This window comes from Puntigrus tetrazona, chromosome 6 (genome assembly GCF_018831695.1).
Source record: "Puntigrus tetrazona isolate hp1 chromosome 6, ASM1883169v1, whole genome shotgun sequence".
NCBI classification, from domain to species: domain Eukaryota; kingdom Metazoa; phylum Chordata; class Actinopteri; order Cypriniformes; family Cyprinidae; genus Puntigrus; species Puntigrus tetrazona.
In genome coordinates this window covers 22957888-22985612 of record NC_056704.1, presented here as the reverse complement: position 1 = coordinate 22985612, position 27725 = coordinate 22957888, and the positions used below count along the sequence as shown (strand labels likewise).

General features: G+C 36.7%; 2 protein-coding genes across 3 annotated transcripts in view; both read left to right on the top strand.

The window, feature by feature from the left end:
* The first annotated feature begins 9769 nt into the window (after positions 1-9769).
* ptgis (prostaglandin I2 (prostacyclin) synthase) lies at positions 9770-17468 on the top strand. Its single transcript, XM_043241009.1, has 10 exons — positions 9770-9927; positions 10007-10130; positions 11032-11207; positions 11370-11516; positions 12070-12194; positions 12347-12528; positions 14370-14508; positions 14650-14831; positions 15923-16074; positions 16753-17468. Exons 1-10 carry the CDS (start codon positions 9863-9865, stop codon positions 16895-16897), a joined length of 1437 nt encoding a protein of 478 aa, XP_043096944.1. The 5' UTR covers positions 9770-9862; the 3' UTR covers positions 16898-17468.
* A 688-nt stretch (positions 17469-18156) lies between these two features.
* Positions 18157-27725, top strand: part of kcnb1 (potassium voltage-gated channel, Shab-related subfamily, member 1) — a 28005-nt gene continuing 18436 nt past the window's right edge. The window contains exons 1-2 of one of the 2 annotated variants that reach the window (XM_043241034.1): positions 18157-18451; positions 20019-20676. In XM_043241034.1, coding sequence (XP_043096969.1) covers positions 20101-20676 — 576 coding nt within the window. In that variant the 5' untranslated portion in view covers positions 18157-18451; positions 20019-20100. Of the gene's footprint in view, positions 18452-20015; positions 20677-27725 lie in introns of both variants that reach the window. The other variant, XM_043241033.1, reaches the window with a different exon arrangement.

Here is a 27725-nt window from a genome sequence, read left to right as displayed (position 1 = left end):
ATTGTCAATAAGGAAAAAGCTGCAATTTGTTTTCTTTAATTGTTAATTCTTGTATAAAACCTATTAGGCTTATTTTTTTCCCCCATTTGCTTCTGCTAACTGGCTAATTACCTATTGTATCAGATTAACTAATTTAATCTGTGGAACAAAAGGCCCCACATCACGTACGCAGATAAAGTATGTATATGTCAATCAATAAGGATGTAAGTGCATATGTCAACACTCATTTAACGACCTGTACCCTGTACAGTTTGTCCCCGTCGCATAATTACTTTTGAAGAACGCGAAAAATCGACCTGTATTAATTTAAGCAAACTGTTTTAAATTTAGTTTTAAAATCCATGGCCAAGCCTCTATCTCGCCGACTAATCCAATAACACCCGGGGTTAGATTCGAGTCTTTTAACGTCGGTCTGATGAAGTAAAGGTCATTCTGCAACAATTTGGAAATGGCAGATTGTTTCAGAAGAGAACAGAGAGTGAAGTGAGGAGAGGAGGACAGGGATGTGAGTCATCTTTCTGTGCACCTATCAGCATCACCCTGGGCAACAGCGATAACACGGCTGGCTTGGAAACACCTGCACGCTAACAAGGGAAATGAATCCATGTTGAGCAACTAAAAGCACAGACCCCGTTTAAACTTTGCGTAGATACTTTGAGCGATACACTCTGTCCTGATCGGTTTAGATTCTACAGCCAAGCGATTTCTCTTGTCAAACGCCCAAAAAGGTACGTTACGCAACACATTCACGGAACACAGCCAATCAAAAGACTTCTCTCTGTTTGCACGCTTTCTTGTCATGCGCTGTGGGGGGGAAATAAAGCGCATGCTTTTGTCGTTACATTCGGAAACGGTATAGTGGGTATTTCTTATGGAACTCGAGGTATTTGTCATGTAAAATGCAATTCTTAACTTTGACAATCAGAGTAATCGATGCCCATAGGTTTCCAGTGCAGTATGTATATATATAGTCCAAACCTATGTATGACATTTAACTGTGTTCTTATGATTAATACGGACTGTTTTTAATATTTTGTGTTGAATTGATAATAAAATATGAATGTTCAGGCCCAGTAGATTATGAACATTTTTTGGAGATGGAAGTGTTCAGGTAAGATGGTCCTGCTGATTAGCAAAAATAGGAAAGTCAAACACATTTAATTATGTAATAAATTACATTAGAACATACATTTGAATAACAGTAAAACAATCATTTCAAAGTATTTAATCAATAAAATATACATTTCATGAACAAAATGTAACAACAACAATTAGTGTTATGGCAACAGTTTAAAAGTTAACAGTCAGTGACTGAAAATAACTTCAAACAGATAAGGTATAAGACACTTTTTTTCATCAATAAAAAAATAAAATTTAACAAAAACCTGAACATTTGTTTGTGTGTGTGTGTGTGTGTGAAAAGTTAACTGTATGTAATAAGTAGTTTCACATTACTTCAACAACTATCACTTTTATATTGAAATATCTCTTTAATCCCTTCTCTTTTCAGTGAGTGAGTCCATATGTGCACAACTATGTGTGTACACATACACATTTCTTACTACGCACACACACACAACGATAAGCACAGATAAACACACATCGCATACAAACAAATATAGAAGGTAAATTGTTAGAAAGGTACGCAACAAATGCTAAAATGCTATATATAATGATAGTAACAAATTTCAAAAGGAAAAAACAATGGGATTTCTGTTTAAACTCACATCAGTAGGTGGCTTATTTTAACTGAAATAATATTGGATATGTCAGGCCGTTCACCTTGTCTCTTTCTGGTGTGGTCTCAGAATGAGGCATTGCCCCTTCCCCGTTAGCAAACCCCAGCCTAAAAAATTAATTTGCTAAATGTCAGGTACTGTTATGGCAACAGTTTGAAGTTCTTTGCAGTCATTGGCTGTTAACTTTTAAAGAGATGAGTCACTTCAACCTTAAATGGCCCATTTTTATATGGTGTCCCAATTTACCCTAGCTGTGTTTATGCTGCTGCAATTCACGTTATAGGTTGACTTTCATGCACAGCTAACAGAAAGCTAAATAAAAATAGGCCTAAATAATAAAATAACTTACCTATCTGCAAACAATAGTATTTTCAACTGAAAAAATAATTTTATGTATGAACATATACAGAAAAGAGCATTATTTTTCACATGCTAGGTCTACTTGTGTGTGTTCTGGCTGTAAAAAGTGCAGATTAAGATTCAAAACTGCTAAGTCAAAGTGAGATGTTTTTGAGAATGCTGCACGTTGATAATAGCTTGTTAAAAAAAAGGTTTAACTTGCTTGTTTTGCTCGCATTTAATTATTTAATATGTGCTATTTCTAACCATGTCACAGAAGCAAAACCCTGGGATGCAGTGCTGTAATTATGAAGTAAGAAATATTCACTCCATTAAACTGAGAGATGAACTGTTAAAAAAATAAGCAGTTGGCGTTGTTGTTTAGCTGACTGGCCTGTGTTTTAAACAATTTTTTTTTCCATTGCCCGTGGAATGTAAAAAATCTCAAGAACGAGATAAATACATGGGTTTGGGGGAAGAGTGAAAAAACAACAAATTGTAGTGTGCCGTCTTTTTCTCAGATGAGCTACTCAGTAAAAGGGAAAAATTGTGGAATTCAGATTAAAATAACCATCCCATGACTACAAGCTTAACTTCCAGATGACTAATCAGATCTACATTTATAAATGGGATTAAAAGGTGTTCACAAAGAATATGCAGAGTCTTTATCGTTACAAAGCCCCGTTAATCGGCCAAACGAAAGAGGTCAGCTGGGGGCATTTGATAAGCTAGAATAGCAAAAAAGAGAAGATAATTAAAGAAAAACTATTTTCCCATTATAGTCAACCCATTGAAATCAGAATTGAGTTATCCTCATGTCATTCTAAATCCAAGTCCAAGATGTTTTGAAGTACAGTTTAACAACAAAAATGAAATTATTTTTGGCCAAATCTAAAAATGCCCTTTTTTGTTATTGTGAAATGTTCCAAGGTACTGACACCCACAGGTCAAAGTTCAGAATAAATACTGTAATAAGCATAAATATGGTTATATAAATACTCCTAGGCTAAATATTGTGCATGTTTAGATATGCCTCCATGGTTACAGTAGTTCCTCGGAGTCTGTGTATTTGCAAGCGTGTGCTTCTGCGACTACTGAATCACACAAAGTAAATCTTCAGCTTCCTTTTTCAAAGCTGTGGGACCAACAACTCATCAGTCTCCGCAGGCATGGTAACACAGGAAAAGAGCCCTCTATGACGACAAGACAAACAAATAAATGTTTCTGTAAGCTTACAGAATTCCCAGTCTGATGTGGGAAAACAGCAGGGTCATCTGCATTCGATAACAGAGAGAAAATTATAACCAAGAAATGAAATGGCCATCTTTGGCCAATAACAAGGACTGTAGACTAAAATCTGAAGCTTGCATTCTATGAAACTCAATCCATGTGTCAGATGCTTACAAGGCCTCCATACAAACACAACTGACATTTTAAATTCTCTATGATCCATGACTAACAAGTACAATTTGTGTCCATTTGACCTAAAGTTACTTTGGCAGATGTTTTCTCCCCTGAAACCAAATCGTTTCCAGGATTTTTGCGAACAATATGATTCCACATCTTAATTTAGGCCTGAATAATCTCGGCTGTTGTTCTGACACTTTAGGATTAAAACAGAAAATATTTTTTTCTGCTTATTAATCAATTCCATTTCCTCTCTGCTTTATTTATTGTTTACTTTACTATCATAAGAGCACATAAAAAAAAAAAAAAAATATATATATATATATATATATATATATATATATATATATATATATATATATATATATTTTTTTTTTTTTAAATAGCACAGTTTGTGCACTGATTGTATTGAATCATGATTTTTAGGTGCTTGAACTGGAGAGGAGGCTTTGATCTACGTCAGCATTATTATTCCAGAAAGGCAAGTCTTTCAGCAGGTCGCACAGGCAAAGGGCTCAGTTAATTTTCTTGCCGGCAGTCCAATAATGACCCAAAGGTGACTCAACTGTGTGTCCTCCTGCTTCAAAGGAAGTAACTCTGAGGTATATTATTATAGTCATTAAACCATACAAGACCTGGGACTGATGGAGAAAAATTGAGAAAGTTGAGGAGAGTTAGTAGGAGGGGAAAAGTGAAGTTTTACAGTGAAATATCTGTAGAAAAGAACATAACATGCAAAGTTGTAATTTAAAAGTCACAAAAGCTATTGCAGATTTTTTTAAATCCTTACTGAAACTCTTGAGGGTAAAGAAAAAACCTCAGAAAAGAATCCCTTTCTAGGCACCTGCCAGGCATGAACTATGAATATTAGACTTGATTACCATTTACACCATTTACACTGCACATTAGCCAAAATATTATAAGCATTTTGGCATTCTCTATTCTGAACTGAATATATTATTTAAAAGATTACTGATGCATCAATTTTATAGGAAAAAAGTTATGTCATTATTTTCTCACCCCCAGTTTGTCTTAATGATAGTTTTATTTTAGAAACAGAGTATCTTATTCTCCTTTTTGGTGGGTTCCTTTTTTTCCGTCCTTTTTGTGCTAGAAGCTGCATGGAGATTCTACTGTTTTGTTCCATGGAAAAATAACCATTTACAGCTTTGGAACATCAATAATAACAATTTTCGTTTTTAGGCGAATGTTCCTGTAATGATCTCTACAGGCCGGTCTTTCGTCGCTGATAATCTAAAAACCTTATGCTTTTACCAAAGGTGACACGCTTTGATTTTTTTTAAATAAAGCTGCGCAGTCAAAAAAGGAATCGCAATGTGTTGATTACAACTGGCAGTGCTTTACTGTGAAATCACTTATTTTCATCTGAGGGTATATTTATTTTATTAAATGAGAAATACCCAACAGAAGAAGCTGCTACGTTGCTTAAGAGTGACGTGTGAGCAGCGGTAACCTGAACTGCTGGGTGATTAACTGCTCAGAATGTTCAGAAACTAAGCCAGATGTCTGAAATTGAAAAATTATCGCAATATATCAGCATGGCAATCTGGGAAAGAACACGGCACGGGCCCGTTTTACATTTTACACTTATATTTTCACCCATTATCATCCCTTGTTGGCAATAAGAAGTGATGGCAGCACATTGCCAGAGAATCTCAAAAATCTCATATCTCTCGTCCGCAGCTTATCGGATATCCAGAATGATAGGGGAATGTGAGCTTTTGCCAATAATAAAGGAGCTAAGAGAAGATGGTTCTGCATGTTTGTGATGTATAAGGTACAAGCTTTTATCATGGAAACAGACAAGCGATTTAATTAACAGGAGCCGTCCTATACCTAGACCTCATGAGGTCCGAGTGGGAATGTGCAGTGGGTGTTCTTACGAACTGCGCTGCATTAACATAATTTGCCATCATCGGTTTCGGAATCAAATGATTTGATTGCTTTATTGTCCGCGTGCTGATTTCGGTGCATTATGCGGTGAAACTAATGATGTTTTTAATCTAATGTAATTATCATGGTGGGTGAGTCTCTAGCTGACTCATAGTAAGACAATCAAAAGGAGCATTCATGCTGCGTGACGCTTGAGGTATAAGAAAAAAATATTTCCTCAAAAGTTACAGTAATAGTCCGCTATACCTGAATCCTGGAACGGGAAAATCAACTATGACCTCAGCCTTTGCTCTGACAGGAAATGAGAAGCTGTGCGTTTGTGAGAAACGAATCCATAATAATGCTTCCTCCAGTGAAAAAGTCCATCCCCTGTTGTGCTTTCACATTAAACTCAATCAAACATATTTATTTAGAACTGCTTGGTGGTGTTTGATTGGTCTTAATGATGAATCTGTTTACAAACATGCAGATTTTCACAAAATGTTAACAGATGGACTGTGGATTATTGTGACGATTTTACCAGCTGTTTAAAACTCAACTATAAAAGTGTACTTTTAAGCATACTTGAAGTATAACAGTAATAAACTCTGAATACACAGCTAGTTCACATCAATGTTTTTTTAGCTTGTACTGCAGCTATACTAAAAGTTAACTTCTAGGCATACTGATACTTTACTCATTTTTAGTACACTTTGAAGTATAGTCTCAGTAAACTACTAGTTTAATAGTTTTATATGGCAAATATACTTGTACGTTTTCTGTGAACTTTACATCATACTTTAAGTATACTATTAAGTATACTATTATGTGCCTATTTAGGTATTAATAAAGTTATAAATTTAGTTATATGAATATCTGAACATACAAAACATCAAAATAAATAACAGGGCATCTTCTAAATAATATTCTAATTCTAATTTGCTTTTAAACACTTGAATTTAGCTACATTTAATAAAAAATACATAACATTTTTAAACAAAAAGCTAAAAAAAAAATGTAGATGGAGTCGTTCAACACCCCAAAACTTGACGGTCATTATGGCCATAATTTTTATTCCATAACATTACAGAGTTCTGATGCTGTTTTATGTCAGATGATCGTATGTTTAGACGTTTTCCTATGTATACTTCATATATTTAAATGTCATTTAACAAAACTTTCTGCGAAGTACATAAAGCCCATTTCTGAGAAGTACATAAAAAGACTAAAAGTATACTTTCCTATTTTTAGTTTAAAAGACGTATTAATAGCGCACTTAAACTTCTTTTTCATAACCCTGCTCCAGTATATATAGCATGTAGCTTTCAAATAAGCCTAAATGACTTGATTAACTAGATTGTTTAATTAGGGTTGAATCTAACTATGTCCCTTTCAGAAAGAGTTTGACAGCCCTGTTGTGGAAGATGCACTGGTGAGCATGCGATCTAATGAATATAATAAAGAAATAAACTCATCTACATCTTGAATTACCAGAGGGTGAGTGCATTTTCAGCAAATTTTCATTTTTATCGAACCATTAACTATGACTACATTACTAGATTTTTAGACCGTTTTATGTTCTTTGGGATAAAAAAAAAGCATGCATATCTTCCAAAATAGCTGTAAATGCAATGTAGAAAAGAACTGGACGAGACTTAAAGTGAGGACACAACCATAATAAGAAGTCAACTGCAGAACAGAGACATCAACAGGATTTCTGTTAAGCGGTGATTATGTGCTCCCCGCCAGTGTCTCAGTGTATTGTCCTTACAGATATTGAAAGAAAGAAGAGATTATACATGCTAATGTACATTTTAAAAAGTGTGCTTAATTGGATAAAACTGAACAACTGAACAATTTAACTATAGACAATACCAGATGATTTACTGTGTTAATCAGTGATGTACTGTTCATCAGAGGGAAAAAGTAATATATTTATCCATCTGTCTCTTGGATCTAAATGCCTTATCTTTGAATGTTGCCATTGTGACAAATATAAATGAGTTATATAAATGAGTTATGACCACATTTTATAGAAAATGTCTGCTCAAACACTTTTTCTCTAAATAACAACCGCTGAACGCCATTGCGAACTTTCATCCAACAGTCTATTCAAACACACCGCACCGCCTCTTTCCTTGAATTATTCTGTCAAAACTTTTTAACTTGGGCTACGATATTCTTCCGTTTATTCAAATACATTCATATATTTTAAGCGTGGTCAAAAAAAAAAGTGTGGCCACATTCTTTTTTGAAGCCAGGAAAATAGAGACATTATAGATTTAGACACTAAGCAGTGAATATCGTAAGTGGTGCCAAGATTTAGCTTTCTTCTGCTTATTCATTGGGAAATTATTATCATTATTATTTTTTCCCTTCACAGAGATCACAGCAGTCAAACGACGCCTCTGTCATATAGATTAGTGCAGTCCTGTGCATAATGCCTCATTAGTTTGAGTGACCTTTGAACTGCTGGAACTAGATAACATTGCAGTCCAGTGTTGCATGGGTGGCCCGATCATTTTTAGGTTCGCAAGCCAAGTTACAAATCTTATCAGATTCGTCTGGCAGGCAAGATGGGAATTAATTATGAAATAGTGAGCAATATTCCATTAAGAGTTCCATAATATGAGCATGCGGGAATGAATATATAACGGTGCAGCCGGTTTTATTAGACATAATCAAAATTTAAGGATTTATTTATTTTGTTGTACTGTCTGCTTTTGCTTTCAGGGCTTTGGATGTCAAATATTTAATATGGCAAGTGAAATGACCCTTTGGTGTTATATTCTTCAGTGCCCTTTTAAACGTAGATAATAGCTATTGAAGTATGACCACAGAGTTCATTCTTTTTTCCTGTTACGTGACTAACTAATGGAATTCCTCCAAAACAAACTCTCAAATTACAAACCACAAACCCCTTTTTTTTTCTTCAGTTGTACAGAAGCAAATCCTTCTCACCAGCATAACTGCAATTAAATCGGCTATTTATGATTCGTGAAATTGTGAGAACTGACATAGCAGAACATTAGAGCAGGCTATACGAGAAGCTCAGGACCAGTGTGACTCAGTCGCCATCTTATGGACTGTTTTATGCAATAGTCTTGTTACAGCTCTTAACTGAAATGAATAGGCATGCTTCTTATGTAAAAGCTTTTGATTTCCCTCACAATAAGCTTTGCTACAAATACTCTTGGCATAGAATTCAGCCTCTTTTGCCAAGATGTAGGTGTGACATATACACAGTCAGGAATTGACAAGACTGTATATGCCTCGGATTTTAAACTGTCATTTTAATCTACACTCTAAATTTCTACTTATATTTATAGTTTGATTAATATTTATAATACATTTGTAATATCATCATTATTAATAAATCTATATACACATGAAGAAAAATTGTCTATACCAGCTGCCTTCTTACATTTAAAAGCCACAGATCAGGTTGAATAGGTCAAATGTTCCAGCTCACATAGCAAACATCCACAATGATGTAAACTTCAGAAAAGCAGATATAACATGAAGAAATCAAACACACCCTTTAATCTCTGAAAATGGCTGAGCAATAAAAGATACACCTAACGTGATTCACGTTAACGGATCTCACAAGTTTACTTAGTTCAGTAGGTCTCTGAGCAGTCTCACACTATTAGCAGAAGTAACATATACCAAACATACGCCAACAATGTCTGTCAAGAGTGAAAACAAAACCTAAATAAGGGAAGTGCTTTGTATGTGGGGGTGCTGTCTTTTGTTTGACATTAGATTTTCTGATGATTCATGGAGATATTTTGACACTTCTGCATTTTAGACATTTGAGACAAAGCTATTTATATCCAGCATTTGGTCATTTTATATCGTATTGTTTAAGTGAGTTTTTAGATTGTACGTATTTTCAAATAATTAGACGTTCGCAAACTGAAATCAGAAGTTTAAGAAGTTCGCAACCAAAAAGTTGATGGTAGACATTTCCACAGTATGTGAAAAAAATACTAGTCAATGCGTCAATTTATGACTACCAGTATTCTTCAAAACATATTACAGAGATTAGACTTACATATACCAGCAACGGCCTTTAATACTGTAAAATGTAATGGCGCCAAAAAGTGGTAGATGAAAAAGAGGTTTGTGGTAGATGAACAACACTGCGCCTCTAATTCATTTCAGAAACCATTTAAAACGCGGACAAGTCATTGCATAATCGCGCACATCGTATTAGTTTCACTAAAAGTAGGTTTTGATGTGACTTATAACTAATCATAATAACCGTCACGTTGTTTCCATAACCAGGCAAAGGCAGAAACTGCTAAAAGATGTCACTGTTGGATTAAGTCATATGCAGGCATTTACAACGCCCACCACTTTCAGTGCTCTTGTGAATTTCGTAATGAGATGTGACGTGTGTTAGTGTGTCAGTCGAGTATTTAACTTGTGGAAAGCAGGGCAGGAGATCACACACGCACACACACACATACACAGTCGACATGATGTGGACGGCGCTTCTTCTGCTGGGACTCGCTGTTGTGCTGCTGCTCGCGAGACGCACGAGGTGAGTCCGGACCAGTCAGACCTGACAGACCGCACTTAAACTTAAACTGCGGATTAAACCCGTGTTTTTATTTTTGCAGACGGAGAAATGAGCCTCCTCTCGATAAAGGAATGGTTCCCTGGCTCGGTCACGCGTTTGAGTTCGGCAAAGATGCTGCTAAATTCCTGACGCGAATGAAACGGAAGCACGGCGACATTTTTACCGTGAGTTCGTGTTAGGTCACGTATTGGTTGAGGAAAATAACACTAGCATTAATTCGGCCTGTAATAATGCGCACTTTGTTTTGTTAATAGATAGTTGAGAAATTGTTATTTTAAGTGAAATTTGTAGAAAAAAAAATTTTTGGTGACAGGTAAACAAGTTTTAGAAAATTAAGGGATTTGGGCTTTTGCTTAAATAGTTAAAAATACAAATATTATAGTCTGGCAGCATAGGTCAGAACAGACTAATATACAGAGAACATACTGTATGTAGTATATACTAAGGAGAGAGGCTATATAAAATATTTGTATTTGTCACTATTTAACTAAACTCCAAATGATCCAAATCTTTTTATTTATACTTATATTGTTTTTTTACAAGGATTACTTATGGCTTTGTTCTTGCTGCAACATCCGCATTTGCGATTGCCAACATTAGTGCTTTGACTTACTTATAATCCTATGGAAATGAACATAGGTTTGCAGAATATTAATTGCAAGCTGTAATGTTCAAACTAGATTTTTTTTTTTTTTTGCAAATATAATAAATGAGTAATCAACACATTTATTAGGATGAAAAGGAATGTGTTTTGCACATTTTCAGTAATGGCGACGATGTATTCAAAGATGAAACTGCAATTATTCAAGGGTTCTGAGGAAATTACTTGGGAAATTACTTGCATTTCTCTAAAACATAGTGAGCTAAGTTGACTGTAGAGATCATTGGAGGCAATTGAAACTACCATTAGTTGGCTGTTTTTTTTTTTCTAAAATAAAACTTTATCTAGAAATTGCAAATGTATATGAGAGTTTAGATAACAATCTTGTTCTCACATTATATTTCCTGTGGCAGCTTCCTTTAACTTGTTTTCAGCACTAATCGCACATATCTAATGTGAACCAGGTCCTTGCCGCTGGTAAATACGTCACGGTTCTTCTGGACTCAAATTGCTACGATGCTGTCCTATGCGACGTGGTCTCGCTTGACCAAACGGGCTATGCTCAGATCCTAATGAAGAGAATCTTCAGCCTCAATTTGCCCAATCACAACCCTGAATCCGAGAAGAAAAGAGCAGAAATGTAGGTTTCTAAAAATGTCTCTGCCTGAACCACTTTCATCTTGACAACTTGCTTTCCGTTTTTAAAGTGGTTTTCTGACGCTGAATAGATCTTAAGATAACATCAAAGCTGAAATATCAGTTCATTTGAACCGTATATTTGTGTTTGTGTGTGTTCCACTAGGCATTTTCAGGGGTCCGCTTTGACCCAACTCTGCAGCTCAATGCAGAACAACCTCAAGCACCTTCTGACCCCTTCAGTAATGGGCCTGAAAGTATCTGAGTGGAAAAAAGATGGACTCTTCCATTTCTGCTACAGCTTGCTCTTTAAGTATGCCAATCTCTAAAATCAACATACTAGTAACCCTCTGAAGTCTGGCTGGAAGCAGAGCACTAATTCTCAAATTTAAATTTAATTCTCAAAACTAAAATGTAATTAATTTAAAAATTAATAATTTCATGGTGAACTTCCTTAAACCTGTTTGTTATTGGAGCAACTACTTAATGCATAGACCTAATAACTGTTATGCAACGCAAACCCTGTCATCTGGTTAATTTATGCACTGCTCTAGTATGTAGGCTTAATGCTTTATTTGGCATTCACTCTGTACCCATCAACAAGCAGATACTGTCCCACCCAAAAGCTGGCACAGTAATTATTACTCACTATTGTACAGAAAAACCTGTTGTCATGCCTCTACAAGGTGCAGCTTGGTTATCTCATGAATGCCCTAAGGTCATGCAGTAAAACTTGGTATTTTGCGACAGTTCAGGCTTAAATGTTTTACTACAGATTTCAACAGTCTGGAAAAACCTGATTTTGGGGAAAACTATCAAAGCTTGTATATCCTCATATCTATCACCGTCTTTCTTCTTCTCTGCAGGACCGGCTATCTTACTGTGTTTGGCGCAGAGAAAAACAACAGCGCGGCACTAGCTGAAATTTATGAGGAGTTTCGCCAGTTTGACAAGTTTTTACCTAAACTGGCTCGGACTACTGAAAACAAAGGTAGTGTTGTTTCATTGGAAATTAATTACGTATGAAAAACAGACGTTCTTTTTTCCTTTATCATTGATTTCATTGAAAAATGTACATTTCATTAGACATGATTTATATAACTAACCTTTGTTTTTTGGTTTTTTTACATGCACATTCATTAGAGGAAAAAAAAATTGCAAGTTCAGCACGAGAAAAGCTGTGGAAATGGCTGACTCCGTCACGTTTAGATAGAAAGCCAGAACACCAATCGTGGTTGGGGAACTATGTACAGCAACTGCAGGAAGAAGGAGTCGATGCTGAGACTCAGAGGAGAGCCATGCTGCTACAGCTATGGGTTACACAGGTGGGTTTCCCTCTGCCTCTATCACTTAGTCATCCTTTCACAACACATACTTGCAAAGAAAAAATGTAATGCATTGTGGAAAAAAATGTTTAAGACATTCTGTTGCATCATTCAGAAGTTCAAGCTGGTAAGGTGCTTATAAAAAAAGAAATATTTTATGCTCAGAACAGTAATATTGTAAAATATTACAACTTAAAATAATTCATACTACCAGGCCCCAATATAGACAATACATTTTATAGCTTAAAAGACTAAGACTAATATAGATACTTTATTTTTTTGAGCTTGGCTGTAATGACCATTTATTTTCATTGTATGGAAGATCTCCTTTTGTATTTCACTGTGAAAACAGAAATATAATATAGGGTTTGAACAATATGAATTATTGGGTAGTAGTTCATCATCATGAACATTAGAGTAAACAATTCCTTTTGTCTGATAGCATGCTTAATCACTCAAAATTACATAGTGGTGACACAGTAATACCTAGAGGTTGCCATAGGGATAGGCTGTTTTGCACTCCTGATCTTATTGTAAACAAAAGAGCACGTCACCTCTGGAATGTACGAGTGTGTGATTTCATTGGGGTTTCACAGAACAAGAACACACAACCTGACAAGCTGCCCAAAGCACACCTGAGACGCCATAGCCTGAGGCCAAACAGCACCTACTAAATGAATCCTTTGTAACTGAAGGGAATTATGTAAAGCAGTGTTGATGCGTCCCTAGTATGTACAGCGCGTTTGACAGAATGATTGCATGTATATTCAAGCTTGTTAACACAATCATATAGAAATTAACTAAATAAATATAATGAGCACAATCAAAAGAATAGTTCTTCCCAAAAATTTTAATTTTGGCATACTCACCCCGAAGCTATCGTGGGTGTCTATGACTTTCTTTTTCTCCAAGGCACCAGGCAGCAATTCTCTGCATTAACCACATGAGAGCAGTGTAACTACAGAGAAACAGCTTCACAGCATAATTATTGATTCTTGCTAATATTGCTCACTTTTAGGATCAGAGATTTGAACAAGCCACTAACCATACGTATTAAGCTTATTAAGCACTGAATAAATTTACAAGAAATCAGATTTAAGATTTTTATATTAAGAATATTACAAAGACTTCAGCCAGTAAGAAGTCTCCCAGAACACCCTAATAATGTACTAAAACCACTCATATTTTCACGAAAATGTAAAATGACCTTTCATATATATATATATTAAGAGAAGTTCAAAGCTTTTATGATTACTTTACATTTAAATATTTCATAATATTACTGATTTCACTGTATTTTTGTTAGGCTAACAGTTTTTTTTAAAGAACTTTTTGCATAATCTCCAATCTTCAGCTAAATCAAATGCATAATGTGTTGTCACACAGCATCTAATACTCTTATAAAACCAACACATGATTGCAATTTCAAAAATATGAGCACATGGCGATTCTTTAGCTTTGTCATGATATCGGCAGGTTTATTGACAGATTCACCTAACGGTCTGTCTGAGAGTCTTCACCCCTCATTGGCCTTGTCTGTCAGTGAGGAGTCCCCCCGAACCCACAGAGATTGTGGTATGACAGGTTTAACTACTCTGCCTTACACGCACTGACAGCAATATTGATATAGATCCGCTTAAAGGGAATCAATATGCTGTAGGTTAGGCCCTGCTGTATATTTATATGCAATGTCATAAATCGTCTGACATATCAGTGTGTGTCTGGTCGCTCACATTTGTTTCGCAGGCAATTAAAAAGTTCATTCTAGATTTAAAGAGTACAAGTGTCAGCCTCTTTAGTGGTTTGTTTGACGGTAATTTAAGGATTGTTTATGTCCTCAGGGAAACGCGGGCCCCACTGCATTCTGGCTACTGGGCTACTTACTCACCCACCCTGAAGCTCTAAGGGCTGTGAAAGAGGAAATCCAAGGTGGAAAGCACCTCCGTCTGGAAAAGAAACAGACAAACACTCCAGTGTTCGGTAGGTCATGCATAATACACATATATACACATATATAGTATACCTTACATATTTTAAAAGGGCAATTACAAAACCAGTTCCAACTAATTACTAAAACTGAAATGAAAAACATTTTTAACTAAATTAAATCTGTTTTTACAGATAGCGTTCTTCATGAGACTCTGCGTCTAACTGCGGCCTCTCTCATCACTAGAGAAGTGAAGCAAGACAAGAAGATTTGTTTAAGCAATGGGCAAGAATACCAGCTCCGACGGGGCGATCGGCTGTGCGTTTTCCCCTTCATCAGCCCTCAAATGGACCCACAGATCCACCAACAGCCAGAGGTGCACTTTCAGATTCCACTTCCATCCTAAACTCAACCAAGCAAGGGAGATGAGATTCACTCGGAGCAGAAATCATTTCATTACTTGAAGAATCTGGGCAGATTTTAGATAAATTTGAAATGTGTATTGATTTTCACTTTGTCAAAAATAGGTGCAATTGAAATAGACTCGAGCACTTACACTGCGTTATATAACGGCCCAAAAATATTCTGTAGACTTACATTTAAGGTAGCAGGCAACATCTAGAATATAATAAAGACAATGTTATGAAAATGTTATACAATGATAGACAATATATGTCAATTCAAATAATTGTAACACCTCAGCAATCAGAGAATAAAAAATATTTAGACACATTTATTTTTTTACACTTTAGCAACCACATAGTTTTTGCAATATATTTTTATTTATTGTTTTAATTATTTATATTTATCATTTCGAATCTGAAAGATAGTTATAAGACGGAAATCTTTTATTAGCTATGCAATGCTACATTTTTTTTTTTTTTTTTTTTTTTTTTTTGCAAAGAATGCATTGCTTATTACATTGCTTTATTGACACACATCGCTTATTGATACAGCCTAAACCGCCTTAGCTTGAACTTTATTGGCGTCCGCCATTATGATCAAGCTTGGATTACATTCTGCAGAGGTTCAACGGCTAATCTAGTGAGATATCTGGGATTAGCTATTCAAGTGCTGTCACTGGCACAAAGACAAACAGGGGGAAGGGGGTCACAGTTTATAGACACTGCTGCTGCTCATACTATCTGTGAGAAACAGATGCTCGCACTATACACGGTGCTTTGCAGGCCAAAATGCTGACGTTGCATACCATAGTGCTGTGTATTGGCACTGTGAACTAAAGATCTGATCCAAGCTTCCATGTCATGCACACTGATTAATAGTGCATTGATTAAAAGCACAGCAAGATGTCGTTTTCGCAAGCAAACACTGGACGCGTGTCACGAACATATCACAAGAGCGCGGTTTCTTGCTTTACGGTGTTTCATCAATTATTACAATTATCAATACAATGTGTTTATTATAGACACAATAATAAAAATGCTAACTCTGCTCGTTTTCTCACAGATGTTCCAGTTTGACCGCTTCCTCAACGCAGATGGGACAGAGAAGAAAGACTTCTTTAAGGAAGGAGTGAGGGTGAAGTATCCATCTGTGCCTTGGGGGACCAAAGACCACCTGTGTCCAGGACGCCAATTTGCAATTAGTGCGATTAAAGAGTGAGTATAATTGAATTAACCATATAAGGTGCAGTCACATTTACCAATGCAAAATCCAATCATTTCAGGAGGGATCTATGATATTGGTTTCACAAGAAGGTGAAAAACCTTAACCCCATACGTTTTCGTTTACACTAGTTTTTGGAAACACTTCAAGCACACATATTCATACCTGAACCTGCATGAATGGTCACATGACGGACATGGGTTTTAGGTTGTGTAGTGTAAATAGAGATTGTTTCTAAAAAATGAAAATACACTATTGTTAGCAGGGCCTTAATCAGGTTACATGCTGTATTAAATTTAACATTTATTAAAACGAGGCATAAACTTGCAGTCTTTACAGTACACTGTATAAAAGTCCTAGATCATGTTCAATAGTGTTGCATGGAGTTTTTGTCTACGAAAAGTGTTTTTTCCAAAAAGATGTTTCGTGAGCTGAAAAACTGGGGTTTTAAAGAAAAGTACACACTATTTTCACAGCCTCATTTACATTCCTCCCAAAACAATCAAAGAATCTTCTTGTCTGTGAAATTATTTCCAAAATTCCGCTAATGTGACTGCATCTTTAGACCTTGTGTTATGCTTCAATTTGATTTTGTTCAATACCATTTGTATGCTTGTGTCTGTTAGAAACTATAATGACATTTGGAATTTATCTTTTTCTAATCCTTTTAGGCTTGTATTCACAATCTTGACTCGATTTGATCTGGAACTGTGCGACAAGAATGCAAAGTTGCCATTGGTAGACCCCAGCCGATATGGCTTTGGCATTCTCCAACCAGCTGGCGATCTAGATATACGCTACAGAATGAGATCTTAATATGCCAAATCTAATTAAAACTGTACAGATAACAATAGCTTTTTTCTTTTTTTTTTACCAGTGTCTTGAATACTTATTGCAATAATAAATATTGTATTTTTTTTAACTCTGGTTTTAGTCATTTTTCATTCGACCTGATGTCATTTGGTTTTATTATCCTTTCTTTTTTGCATCCAAGGCGTCAAAAAACGTCCTGATTCTAATGCAGTTCAACATGTTTTTAATCCTATGAAAAACGCACTTGGTTTATTGTATTTTTTCTTTAGTATTTTAGTTTGTCAGGGTCAAACTGATGTGAAACAAAAGTAAAAGTGCTACTATAGTAGATAACACATTTTGGAAACATGCATGCCTGCTTTGTTATACAACATAGTTAAAGCTTCGATCTGTCTGTAGTGTTTTGACTAGGTCAGAGGCACAGGGGTTACCCCAGGGTAAAAGGCACTTTAGATTTTTTTTTCTCCCAAAACACTAAAATGCAACAAGCACCACCATGTCACTTTCCTAAACACCTGTTTCCTGAGAAATTAAAAAGTTGATTCATTATCTGCAATAAAATTATATATATATATATATATATATATATATATATATATATATATATATATATATGTGTGTGTGTGTGTGTGATATATATATATATATATATATATATATATATATATATTTTTTTTTTTTTTTTTTTTTTTTGGATAATGCATCAAAATTTATTAATTTATTTTTTATTCTTTTTTTGTTTGTTTTATTATTATTATTATTTTTATTTTTGCTGATTTAAGGTTTCTAATGTGAATCCCTGGAAGGGGTTGCATTTATTCTGAGACACACACACATAGAGAAGGAATTTGTAGTTTCCACACTACATGACTAGCATTTTAAAAGACAAAAGTCAGTCTCAACACATCAGAAAGGTTTAAATTTTCCCCCTAAAATAATTAGGATAAATAATCTGAAAGCTGAAATGTAATACAAGGGCTCCGAAATGTGATAACAGGAGAGTGGAGGCCGAAGATTGTGAGCATCTGTGCTTCCACCGTGGTAAAATATTAAATGAAAGTCATATATTCAAGAAGCTGCAGCTATGGCTGAACTGACTCAGAGGTTGCTTTGAGCGGATGCGTTGCCTAACGCATATGAAACGAGGGGCTATTTTTCTATATTGCCCGCTCTTCAGGCGCCATTTTCACACAGGTTACTCGTAACGACACAGAAGGAGCTGCTCCAAGAGCCTCTTGGTGCCGGGTGGCAAGGGTTAAACGCGCCGTCTCTCTGCCATTGGGCGGTGAGACTACGGAGAGCCAGCCATCTGCAAGGAAAGCAGCTGTCGCCTTCACGCAAGAGACGTTAGACATCAGTGAACGAAAACAGTGTGGATTCACCCCAAGACTTGTTGATCTTTTTCCATAAACAAAAAGCGGAGCGCTATGTGTACGTCTGGAGACGAAGAGCGAGCTGCTGTCTGCTGGCTTTATTTAAACGGTGGCGTTCTTGCGTTTTCCTTTATTAAATGTTTAATTACACACCGCTGTCAGCAATGGGTCTTCACAAATTAAGGTGGGTGTTTTTTTTGTGTAGATTTATTAGTTGTTTGTACGTTTTTGCCGTGTGCTATTATTGATCGTATTGTAAATTTATAATAATGGGAAAAGTGTGACATGGTGTGCAGATGGGCTTTAAGCTTTTTTCAAAATAATGCTTATTTGCATTTACGCGTGCCATGCAAATAACTACAGCTGAACTGAGGCTTGTGATGTTGTTTCGTGGCGTTAATACGTCTGAAGATGTTTTTTTTTTTTCAATGCATGAGGCAGGATCAATACTGGAGGATGCCACTCCTTCAGCGTTCATATTATATTTAATTGCATTAATAATAGCACACATGCCCTGCACTACATTATCCGCTCTGCGTGTTTAGCTTCACTTTTTTCCTTCAAGTGTACGAGAAGATCAATGAAATCGCATCATAAGCGCAGCTGCATTGATGTCAGAGATGACCGCCCGATGCAATTAATAACATTGCATCCAAATAAAAAGGTGCGATGCTCATAAAAAATCTATTTTAATTAGCTTCGCGGTGGCTAAACCGAAACGTGTATCATGTCATCGTGTTTTCCTCCTGTTTTGCATGTTGTTGTTGCTGCAGCTGTACGGTCGGGCTCCAGCCGACGTTACGCTTAACTCTTTAGTTGCAAGGTACGGAAATCCAATGAATAGTTGAAGGAGTCTTTTAATCTACTGTGCAACAACAGGGATATTGGGTAGCCCGCTGGATGTTGACGATTAGACAGCAAGTTCCTTTTAGTGGATCACAGGTGCGTCGCGTGCGTTCCAATATATTTGGATTCAACTGTTTTGTTATCTTTTGGGAGCGTTTAGAGACTGACGGGCGTTTAAAAAATGCCCGTCAAGACAGCAGCGATTCAGCACCACGCTAGTGGACAGCGACTTATCCGGCCTGGGGATTTGTAAGGAATTTAATTATTTGTGACTCTTTCTAAACGACTCAGGTCCCTTACCGTTTCATTTAGCACTTCAGATTCATTTAGTGGCTTATTATTTCAAAATATAATGGCCCTTAACAGTTTATTGTCCGTCTAATGATATAATTCCATACGCCAACAGGACTAATACAACACATTTATTTCAAATGTCGTTTTTTTTAAAGAGTGTAACGTGTATGTTTTGGATTCGCTAAAAAGAACCGAGTCGGACAACATTGGTTGCGCTACGTTGCTGAATCATTCAATCATTCAATCAACTACTTTAGGTCATACTTTTTACAGATTAGCTGAAAACGAACCGGCTGAAGAAAACCATTAGCTCGGGTATTCTACATGTTTTTGATTCGCTAAAAAGAACCGGCTCGTAAGAGTCATTCGCTCGGGAACCGATCATCACTGGCGTAAGCTCAGCAGGGCCTACAGATGCACGTCGAGAATTAAAAGTGAAAAATACCGTGAAAAATATCAAATGCCTCTGAGTCAAAGCAGACTTTTAATAAAACATGCTTCTACTAGTAAGCGACCGGTTTAAGAATTTATTTGTTTTTGTGTAACAGTGCACTTAACAAACATCATGAAACATGCAGCTCATTTATCCTTTCTCCTTTCCTTTGCAGCAGCTCGAATAAAATGAAACAGCTCGGAGAACCACTGGTAACACCGCCAAATTCATAGGGTAGTCCGCACAAAAAAAAAATCAAAATGGATAAACCCTCTGCAGGAATGAGTAAAGTTGGCTCCCGCTCGACAGCCTCTCTGCCCCCGGAGCCTGTGGATATAATCCGGAGTATGTCGTGCTACCGGCGTGTCAAGCTGAACGTAGGGGGTCTGCCGCACGAGGTCCTGTGGAGAACCCTGGACCGACTGCCGCGCACACGACTGGGCAAGTTACGAGACTGCAAAACCCACGAATCACTCATGGACATATGCGACGACTACAACCTAGAGGACAACGAGTACTTTTTTGACCGGCACCCCGGGGCGTTCACGTCCATACTGAACTTCTACCGCACTGGCAAGTTGCACATGATGGAGGAAATGTGCGCCCTGTCCTTCAGCCAGGAGCTGGACTACTGGGGGGTGGATGAGATCTACTTGGAGTCGTGTTGCCAGGCGCGGTACCATCAAAAGAAAGAGCAGATGAACGAGGAGCTCAAACGGGAAGCTGATACTCTGAAGGACCGGGAGGGCGAAGAATTCGATAATACGTGCTGTTCGGAGAAAAGGAAGAAACTGTGGGACCTGCTAGAGAAACCAGGCTCGTCTGTAGCAGCCAAGGTATACATCACTACGTACACTCGGTATACTGATAAACAGGCTGAGATTCAGACATAAACACACGTTTACAGAAAGCCAGCTTCCACAGTATTATGCATTAGTTCAGAGAGAGAAGGAGATTCCTTCCTAATTTGTAAAAAAAAATACAGTTACTTGTTATAACATGCAGCCCTGCATCAAAGGCATCAAAACTGCATCAACCCTGAAACAAAGTCTGCTGATCACTTAATTTCAACTAAATTTATTCAAAAAATCAAAAATATCAATAAAATAAATGGAAAAAAAAAAAAAAAAAAAAATATATATATATATATATATATATATATATATATATAGAGAGAGAGAGAGAGAGAGAGAGAGAGAGAGTTAACTTTCTGGGATTTTTTTTCTGGAAAAAAAATATTTATATATATATATATATATATCACTGGATGTAGTAAAATGCCCTCAGCTGTAGCCAAAAACATCTGGGTCACAGTAACTGGCCATAATTCTAGGTTATAAATCATAAATGTCTTCAGAATCATTCATATGAAAACAATCAGCTGAGAATTGAAGAGAAATAACCTGGCTCAAATCGAAGGATAGCACAAATCCTCTTTTTCACCTTACAAATAGCTGACAAAAATGCAATGAAATGCACATATTTTGTGCAAAAGTGTGACTTTCTAAAACACATATTTTTCAGATTAGCGCTCCCAAAATTTATAATAAACTATTTCATATAGTGAATGTGATGCAGGGCAGCGTAATCACACATCATAACCATCCAGCAGCATTCAACAGTGTGTGTCAAACATCTTAATCAGCAAAGGAAAAAAAAACACAACCTCCAGATAAGCATATATCAACACTCAATTAGTTTAAAAGGGCAATGTAAAAAGTGCAGTTCAAGCCTCTGGACTTTAACCAAATTGCGGCAGTCGTGTAATCAATCACAACGGAGTGGCACTCTCGTGCTTCTCACATAATTTAAAACGTAGTATTTCCATGTAAACGTTCATCAATCACAAATGCGGCTCTGACACTTATGTGTGTCTGAAATGGTTTTTGCTTGACGTCTTTAGTCTCAGATCAATAAGAACAGAATCTCGGTAGAACGGCATTGTTGGAGATGCAAACTTCTGTTTTCCCTCTTCCGTGGCTGTCTATTTTACCTGCTCTAATTCCATAATTGTGTACCTGTGCTGATATATAGTCACATGGGATTGGGAGGGACAGTTCGGTGTAAGACTGTCCTTCCTGTTACCAGGCAACAGAGAAATGACTCTATCACTATAAAAGGAAGGACTATAAGCCACTAAAGGACACAGTTAGTGTTAGAGGGTGTTTGAGTGGCCATTGTTTTAGGACACGTGCATATGCTACTTGTACTCAAATAAGAACCAAACGAAGCGTCAGGCTTCTTTTAGGCTTTTTGCTCTTCCATCTCTCCCTCCCTCTATCTTGAGGCTCCTTGACTGCACCTCTGGCTAAATGTCAGGGAAATGTCACATTAATTATCCTCCATGAGACTTTGTGTCCCATTCTGTTTTCAGCCCCTCCTTCCTCCCCCTATTCTCACTGGAACCGGCTCTGTCTACATCTGTCTCAAATCAGATTTCGCTGCATGGCCCTACCACACAATAAGATTATGTCAGACCGCCGTCATATCATTGCAAATTACCGCCTGGTCATATTTCATAGCTAGATTTCACCTTTTTGGCATTCACTAGTCCTGCACTACCATGCTATTTAGTGCAGTAATTAATAGCGTCTACAAGCTAGAAGGTGGAATTTGCTTTAAGTTAAGGACCTTGTATTGAAACCTCATGGTCAAAGATGTGATGCTTCAGCTGAGGCATGAATGCTGAGGTAGTAAATGTTGTTTTTAATTAAACTTTACATGCAGTTTATCACGTAATAGGCTCCACCTTGATTCAGTGACATTTATAATCAGTATTATTGACAAACTACACTGTAGTCATCTAGGTTATGCATCTATAATCTATGCACTTCGAGCACAAGCCTTCAAATTTTAATATATGCGATAACATAAATAACATAACGGTCTGACATGACATAATCTTATTCTATAGTAAGGTCATGTGGTGAAATCATATATTATACTTCACAAGGATTTTAACCGAAATATTAGAATCTAACAGCATACGGTATATTGCTTTAAATAACGCACCTGGCTGAGACAGACTGCTGGTATTAGAATACTTTCCCGATGTAAGGAATGACAAATCATCTAAGATTAATCCCAATTAAAGGTGGTGCTGTGAGTTCAGGCTATAAGCACGAACAGGTCAAGACAGAGTAATTACCAAATGTTCTTTTCAAAGAATCTCATTTATGATTTAGCCCATCACGTATATTGAAGACCCACGATTGAGACCCAGGGCTGTGCCTGAGGATGTGGATATTTCCCGATTCTCTGAGATGTCACAAAACACCAATCTTATTTACTATCTCCATTTGGTATAAAGGAAAGTAATCACTTACTGGATGTGGTTATTTACAGCCAATGTCCTTCCAGGAGCCCTTGCGGCACTGAGATAATGGCAGTTTCCTTCTGTTTTGCGAAGCCTTCTGTGATACTTGATAGTTGATACGAGACATTTTCACAGATCTAGATGAAACATAATCGCGTCGTGAGATTATCATCATGACTTTGATTTATTAAAAAATTAAAACACCATATGGCGCGTCAAAAACAGCTGAAGGTGAGAAAGACCACCTTTGTCCTGTTCTAGTTAATGCTAGCGCAATTTTATTACTATTATGTTCAAGGGACATGAAGAGATACAGATAATAACATTTTGTACAAGACCATGATCCACACTCTCATGAAATGCTTTTTTTATACAGATAATAAGCCATCCATTCTATCAATGCAACATTTATGAGGATATCTGACTAGTGCCTGTAAAGGTGTCTAATGTCAGGATGGCTAACCCAAAAATAGAAAACTACGGAAAGACTCCGCTTTTGTGACCGAGGCTAGGATCAATTCCTGTGCTGTTTAGCCAGTTCAGATGATAAAAGTGAAATTCATATCAATGTATGAATTAATAGATCTGGATTGAGGTGAAATAAATTTGAAATAGCTGCTAATATTTCTAAAGCTCCACCCTGTCCATTAATCCTGTAGTCAAATAATGGCAAATTAGTAATTTTGAGTAATTTATTACACTTCGGTGTTAATGTGTGAGTGGTTTGTTTAATAATAGATCCTGGTATCAATATCGTAATTATAGCAGGTACAATGGAACACGATTTGTACACTGCCGAAAGTGATAAATGATAAGAAGAGCAACACATTGCAAATATTATACTGTTTCGAATTCAGATTTACCCACAATCATCAAACATAGTATGTTTGGATTTCAAAAATATAAACTCTGCTAAAAATGATCTTTAGCTATTAAATGAAATACGATACTAGTTAGAGAACACTTCTGAAACAAGCGATAGGCCTACTTCTATAAAACATTTCTATAAATTTGAGTGTAATTTACATTTTAGTCACAAAAGTTCCGGTCACTTCCGTATTATCTGTATTTGCTTCTAAAAATAGTTCCAAAAAAAGCGACACACAACCGCTGCAAGTCAATCGATATACAGACGTGGACAAAATTGTTGGTACCCTTTGGTCAATGAAAGAAAAACTCACAATGGTCACAGAAATAACTTTAATCTGACAAAAGTAATAATAAATAAAATTCTATAAATGTTAACCAATGAAAGTCAGACATTGTTTTTCAACCATGCTTCAACAGAATTATTAAAAAAATAAACTCATGAAACAGACCTGGACAAAAATGATGGTACCCCTAACTTAATATTTTGTTGCGCAACCTTTTGAGGCAATCACTGCAATCAAACGCTTCCTGTAACTGTCAATGAGACTTCTGCACCTCTCAGCAGGTATTTTGGCCCACTCCTCATGAGCAAACTGCTCCAGTTGTGTCCGGTTTGAAGGGTGCCTTTTCCAGACTGCATGTTTCAGCTCCTTCCAAAGATGCTCAATAGGATTGAGGTCAGGGCTCATAGAAGGCCACTTTACAATAGTCCAATTTTTTTCCTCTTAGCCATTCTTGGGTGTTTTTAGCGGTGTGTTTTGGGTCATTGTCCTGTTGCAAGACCCATGACCTGCGACTGAGACCAAGCTTTCTGACACTGGCTAGTACATTTCTCTCTAGAATTCCTTGATAGTCTTGAGATTTCATTGTACCCTGCACAGATTCAAGACACCCTGTGCCAGACGCAGCAAAGCAGCCCCAGAACATAACAGAGCCTCCTCCATGTTTCACAGTAGGGACAGTGTTCTTTTCTTGATATGCTTCATTTTTTCGTCTGTGAACATACAGCTGATGTGCCTTGGCAAAAACTTCGATTTTTGTCTCATCTGTCCACAGGACATTCTCCCAGAAGCTTTGTGGCTTGTCAACATGTAGTTTGGCATATTCCAGTCTTGCTTTTTATGATTCGTTTTCAACAATGGTGTCCTCCTTGGTCGTCTCCCATGTAGTCCACTTTGGCTCAAACAACGACGGATGGTGCGATCTGACACTGATGTTCCTTGAGCATGAAGTTCACCTTGAATCTCTTTAGAAGTCTTTCTAGGCTCTTTTGTTACCATTCGGATTATCCGTCTCTTAGATTTGTCATCAATTTTCCTCCTGCTGCCACGTCCAGGAGGTTGGCTACAGTCCCATGGATCTTAAACTTCTGAATAATATGTGCAACTGTAGTCACAGGAACATCTAGTTGCTTGGAGATGGTCTTATAGCCTTTACCTTTAACATGCTTGTCTATAATTTTCTTTCTGATCTCTTGAGACAACTCTTTCCTTTGCTTCCTCTGGTCCATGTCGAGTGTGGTACACACCATATCACCAAACAACACAGTGATTACCTGGAGCCATATATATAGGCCCAATGGCTGATTACAAGGTTGTAGACACCTGTGATGCTAATTAGTGGACACACCTTGAATTAACATGTCCCTTTGGTCACATTATTTTCAGTGTTTTCTAGGGGTACCATCATTTTTGTCCATGCCTGTTTCGTGAGTTTATTTTTTAAATAATTCTGTTGAAGCATGGTTGAAAAACAATGTCTGACTTTCATTGGTTAACATTTATAGAATTTTTATTTATTATTACTTTTGTCAGATAACAGTTATTTCTGTGACCATTGTGACTTTTTCTTTCATTGACCAAAGGGTACCAACAATTTTGTCCACGCCTGTACATTAGTACTGTTTTCGTTACTGAATGAATCGCTGTTTTTGAAAGAATCGGTTGAATCAGTGAATCAATAGCATACTCATAAAAACACTTGTTTGTCTACCTGCTCACCTTCTTTATTTTTGCAAACCTGTATACATTTCTTGATTCTGTAGAACATAAAAGAAGATATTTTGAATCCATAAAAAAATTTAACCGACATTAGGGTGATTAAATACTGATAGAATTTAGTTTTAGGTGGGTTATCCCTTTATTAAGTGTGCATACTTTTTAATACAATGACAAGATTGTACAGAAATTTTTTGCTATATACTTTTTGTGTTGGACAAATAGTGGTGAAAATTTATTTTAAAACATTCATTTAGCTGATTTGTCAGCCGATGTTGTGTATCGGATTCCCTTTCTTTCTTCACGATCCAATACTGACTCTATTTGGGCGCAAGAATAAGCAGAACCCACAGCAGTTATGCTACTTTCTGATTTCCGAGGTATCAGGAACACTGACAATATCAAAGGCTTGAAAAGTTTTTGTTTCAGAGATCTTTTAGAATCTTTGCGTAAATCTTTCCTGGATGAGAGAATTTTAGCAAGTCAACCCATCTTGGCCATACTGATCCAAGTGACAGTAGTTTACCAAAATACATAATAAGAAACGGTTTGGTCTTCTCAGTTATATTGTTGAAAGGCTTATATATATATTTTAGGCTTATATATATATATATATATATACTGTTTAAACCAGGATGGACATAATTTAGACAGGATTTTTTGACCAAGATGGACATCCCTGAATTTGCTGAAATATTTAAAAATGAAATTCAATAAATTCCTTTTCCTATCATTCTAATGCCAGAGAATGCGCCCGATATTTCTGACACCTTTAAATTAGCTCAGTACAGCATCTATGAGTCTATGACGTCTTGTACTTCCGTAAGCTCTGAGTAAGAGTTATGAACAACATGTGCAAAATATGAAATCGTTTTGCAAAACGGCGTGTAATTACTCATTGTTATTGTTACCACAATTAATTATTTTGACGCGTAGCTTGAACGCTCTTGCATTATTATAAGGTGTCCTGCAGTTTTTCGCTCGGCCCTCGGCGGCAGCTTCACGAAGCCCATCGTGGTACGCGGGTCTTAACCTGTGGTTTGCTGCGGTTACGATAGCCTAATTACCTGTGACACAGAAGTTATGATGTGAACTTTTTCTTGTGAATCACACACTCATGAATCACAACAGTGTGATATGAATCATCTAATGCTTGGTGAGCTTTGTATCTAAACGCTAGAAGCCATGTGGCTCGTTATTGTGCAATCAGGCCTAATCGCCTTTCTGTCGCATCTCGTTCACCTTATTTGTGAAAGTGGGTCAGTAAAGTGTCCTTCGTTGTTGAACTGGACACTTCTGGGGAAGATATAATCTCCTAAAGAATAACGTATTTAAACTGGTGCCAATTCGATTTATGCATTGCCGGGCATCGAGAGTAAAAATGAGGTGTTTTCTTTTTTAAGTAAATGACATTCTTTGAAGCTTGGGCCCCATCTTATTAATAACAGCCCATATTTCTGCATATATAATTAATCATTCTTTAATTAAACCTCATTAGGAGGTGATTTGTAGCATTTAGGAGGCTAGGCAGTCTTGGAATCTAATGAATAGAGAAGTGTAATTATTTTTTCAGACCCATCGATGTAAGTTGTTGAAATGAGATGCGACTTCAGAGCTCTAGAGATATTTACCATCATCCACCAATAGCTTATCTGTGCAAAATAGTTATGAATCAGAAGACCCGCTTTCAAGCTCGGCTATG

Coding starts and splice junctions, on each gene's coding strand:
- ptgis (XM_043241009.1), top strand. CDS start 9,863: ATGATGTGGACGGCGCTTCTTCTGCTGGGACTCGCTGTTGTGCTGCTG. Junction 11,208..11,369: donor GAGAAGAAAAGAGCAGAAAT/GTAGGTTTCTAA, acceptor GTGTTCCACTAG/GCATTTTCAGGGGTCCGCTT. Junction 11,517..12,069: donor TGCTACAGCTTGCTCTTTAA/GTATGCCAATCT, acceptor TCTTCTCTGCAG/GACCGGCTATCTTACTGTGT.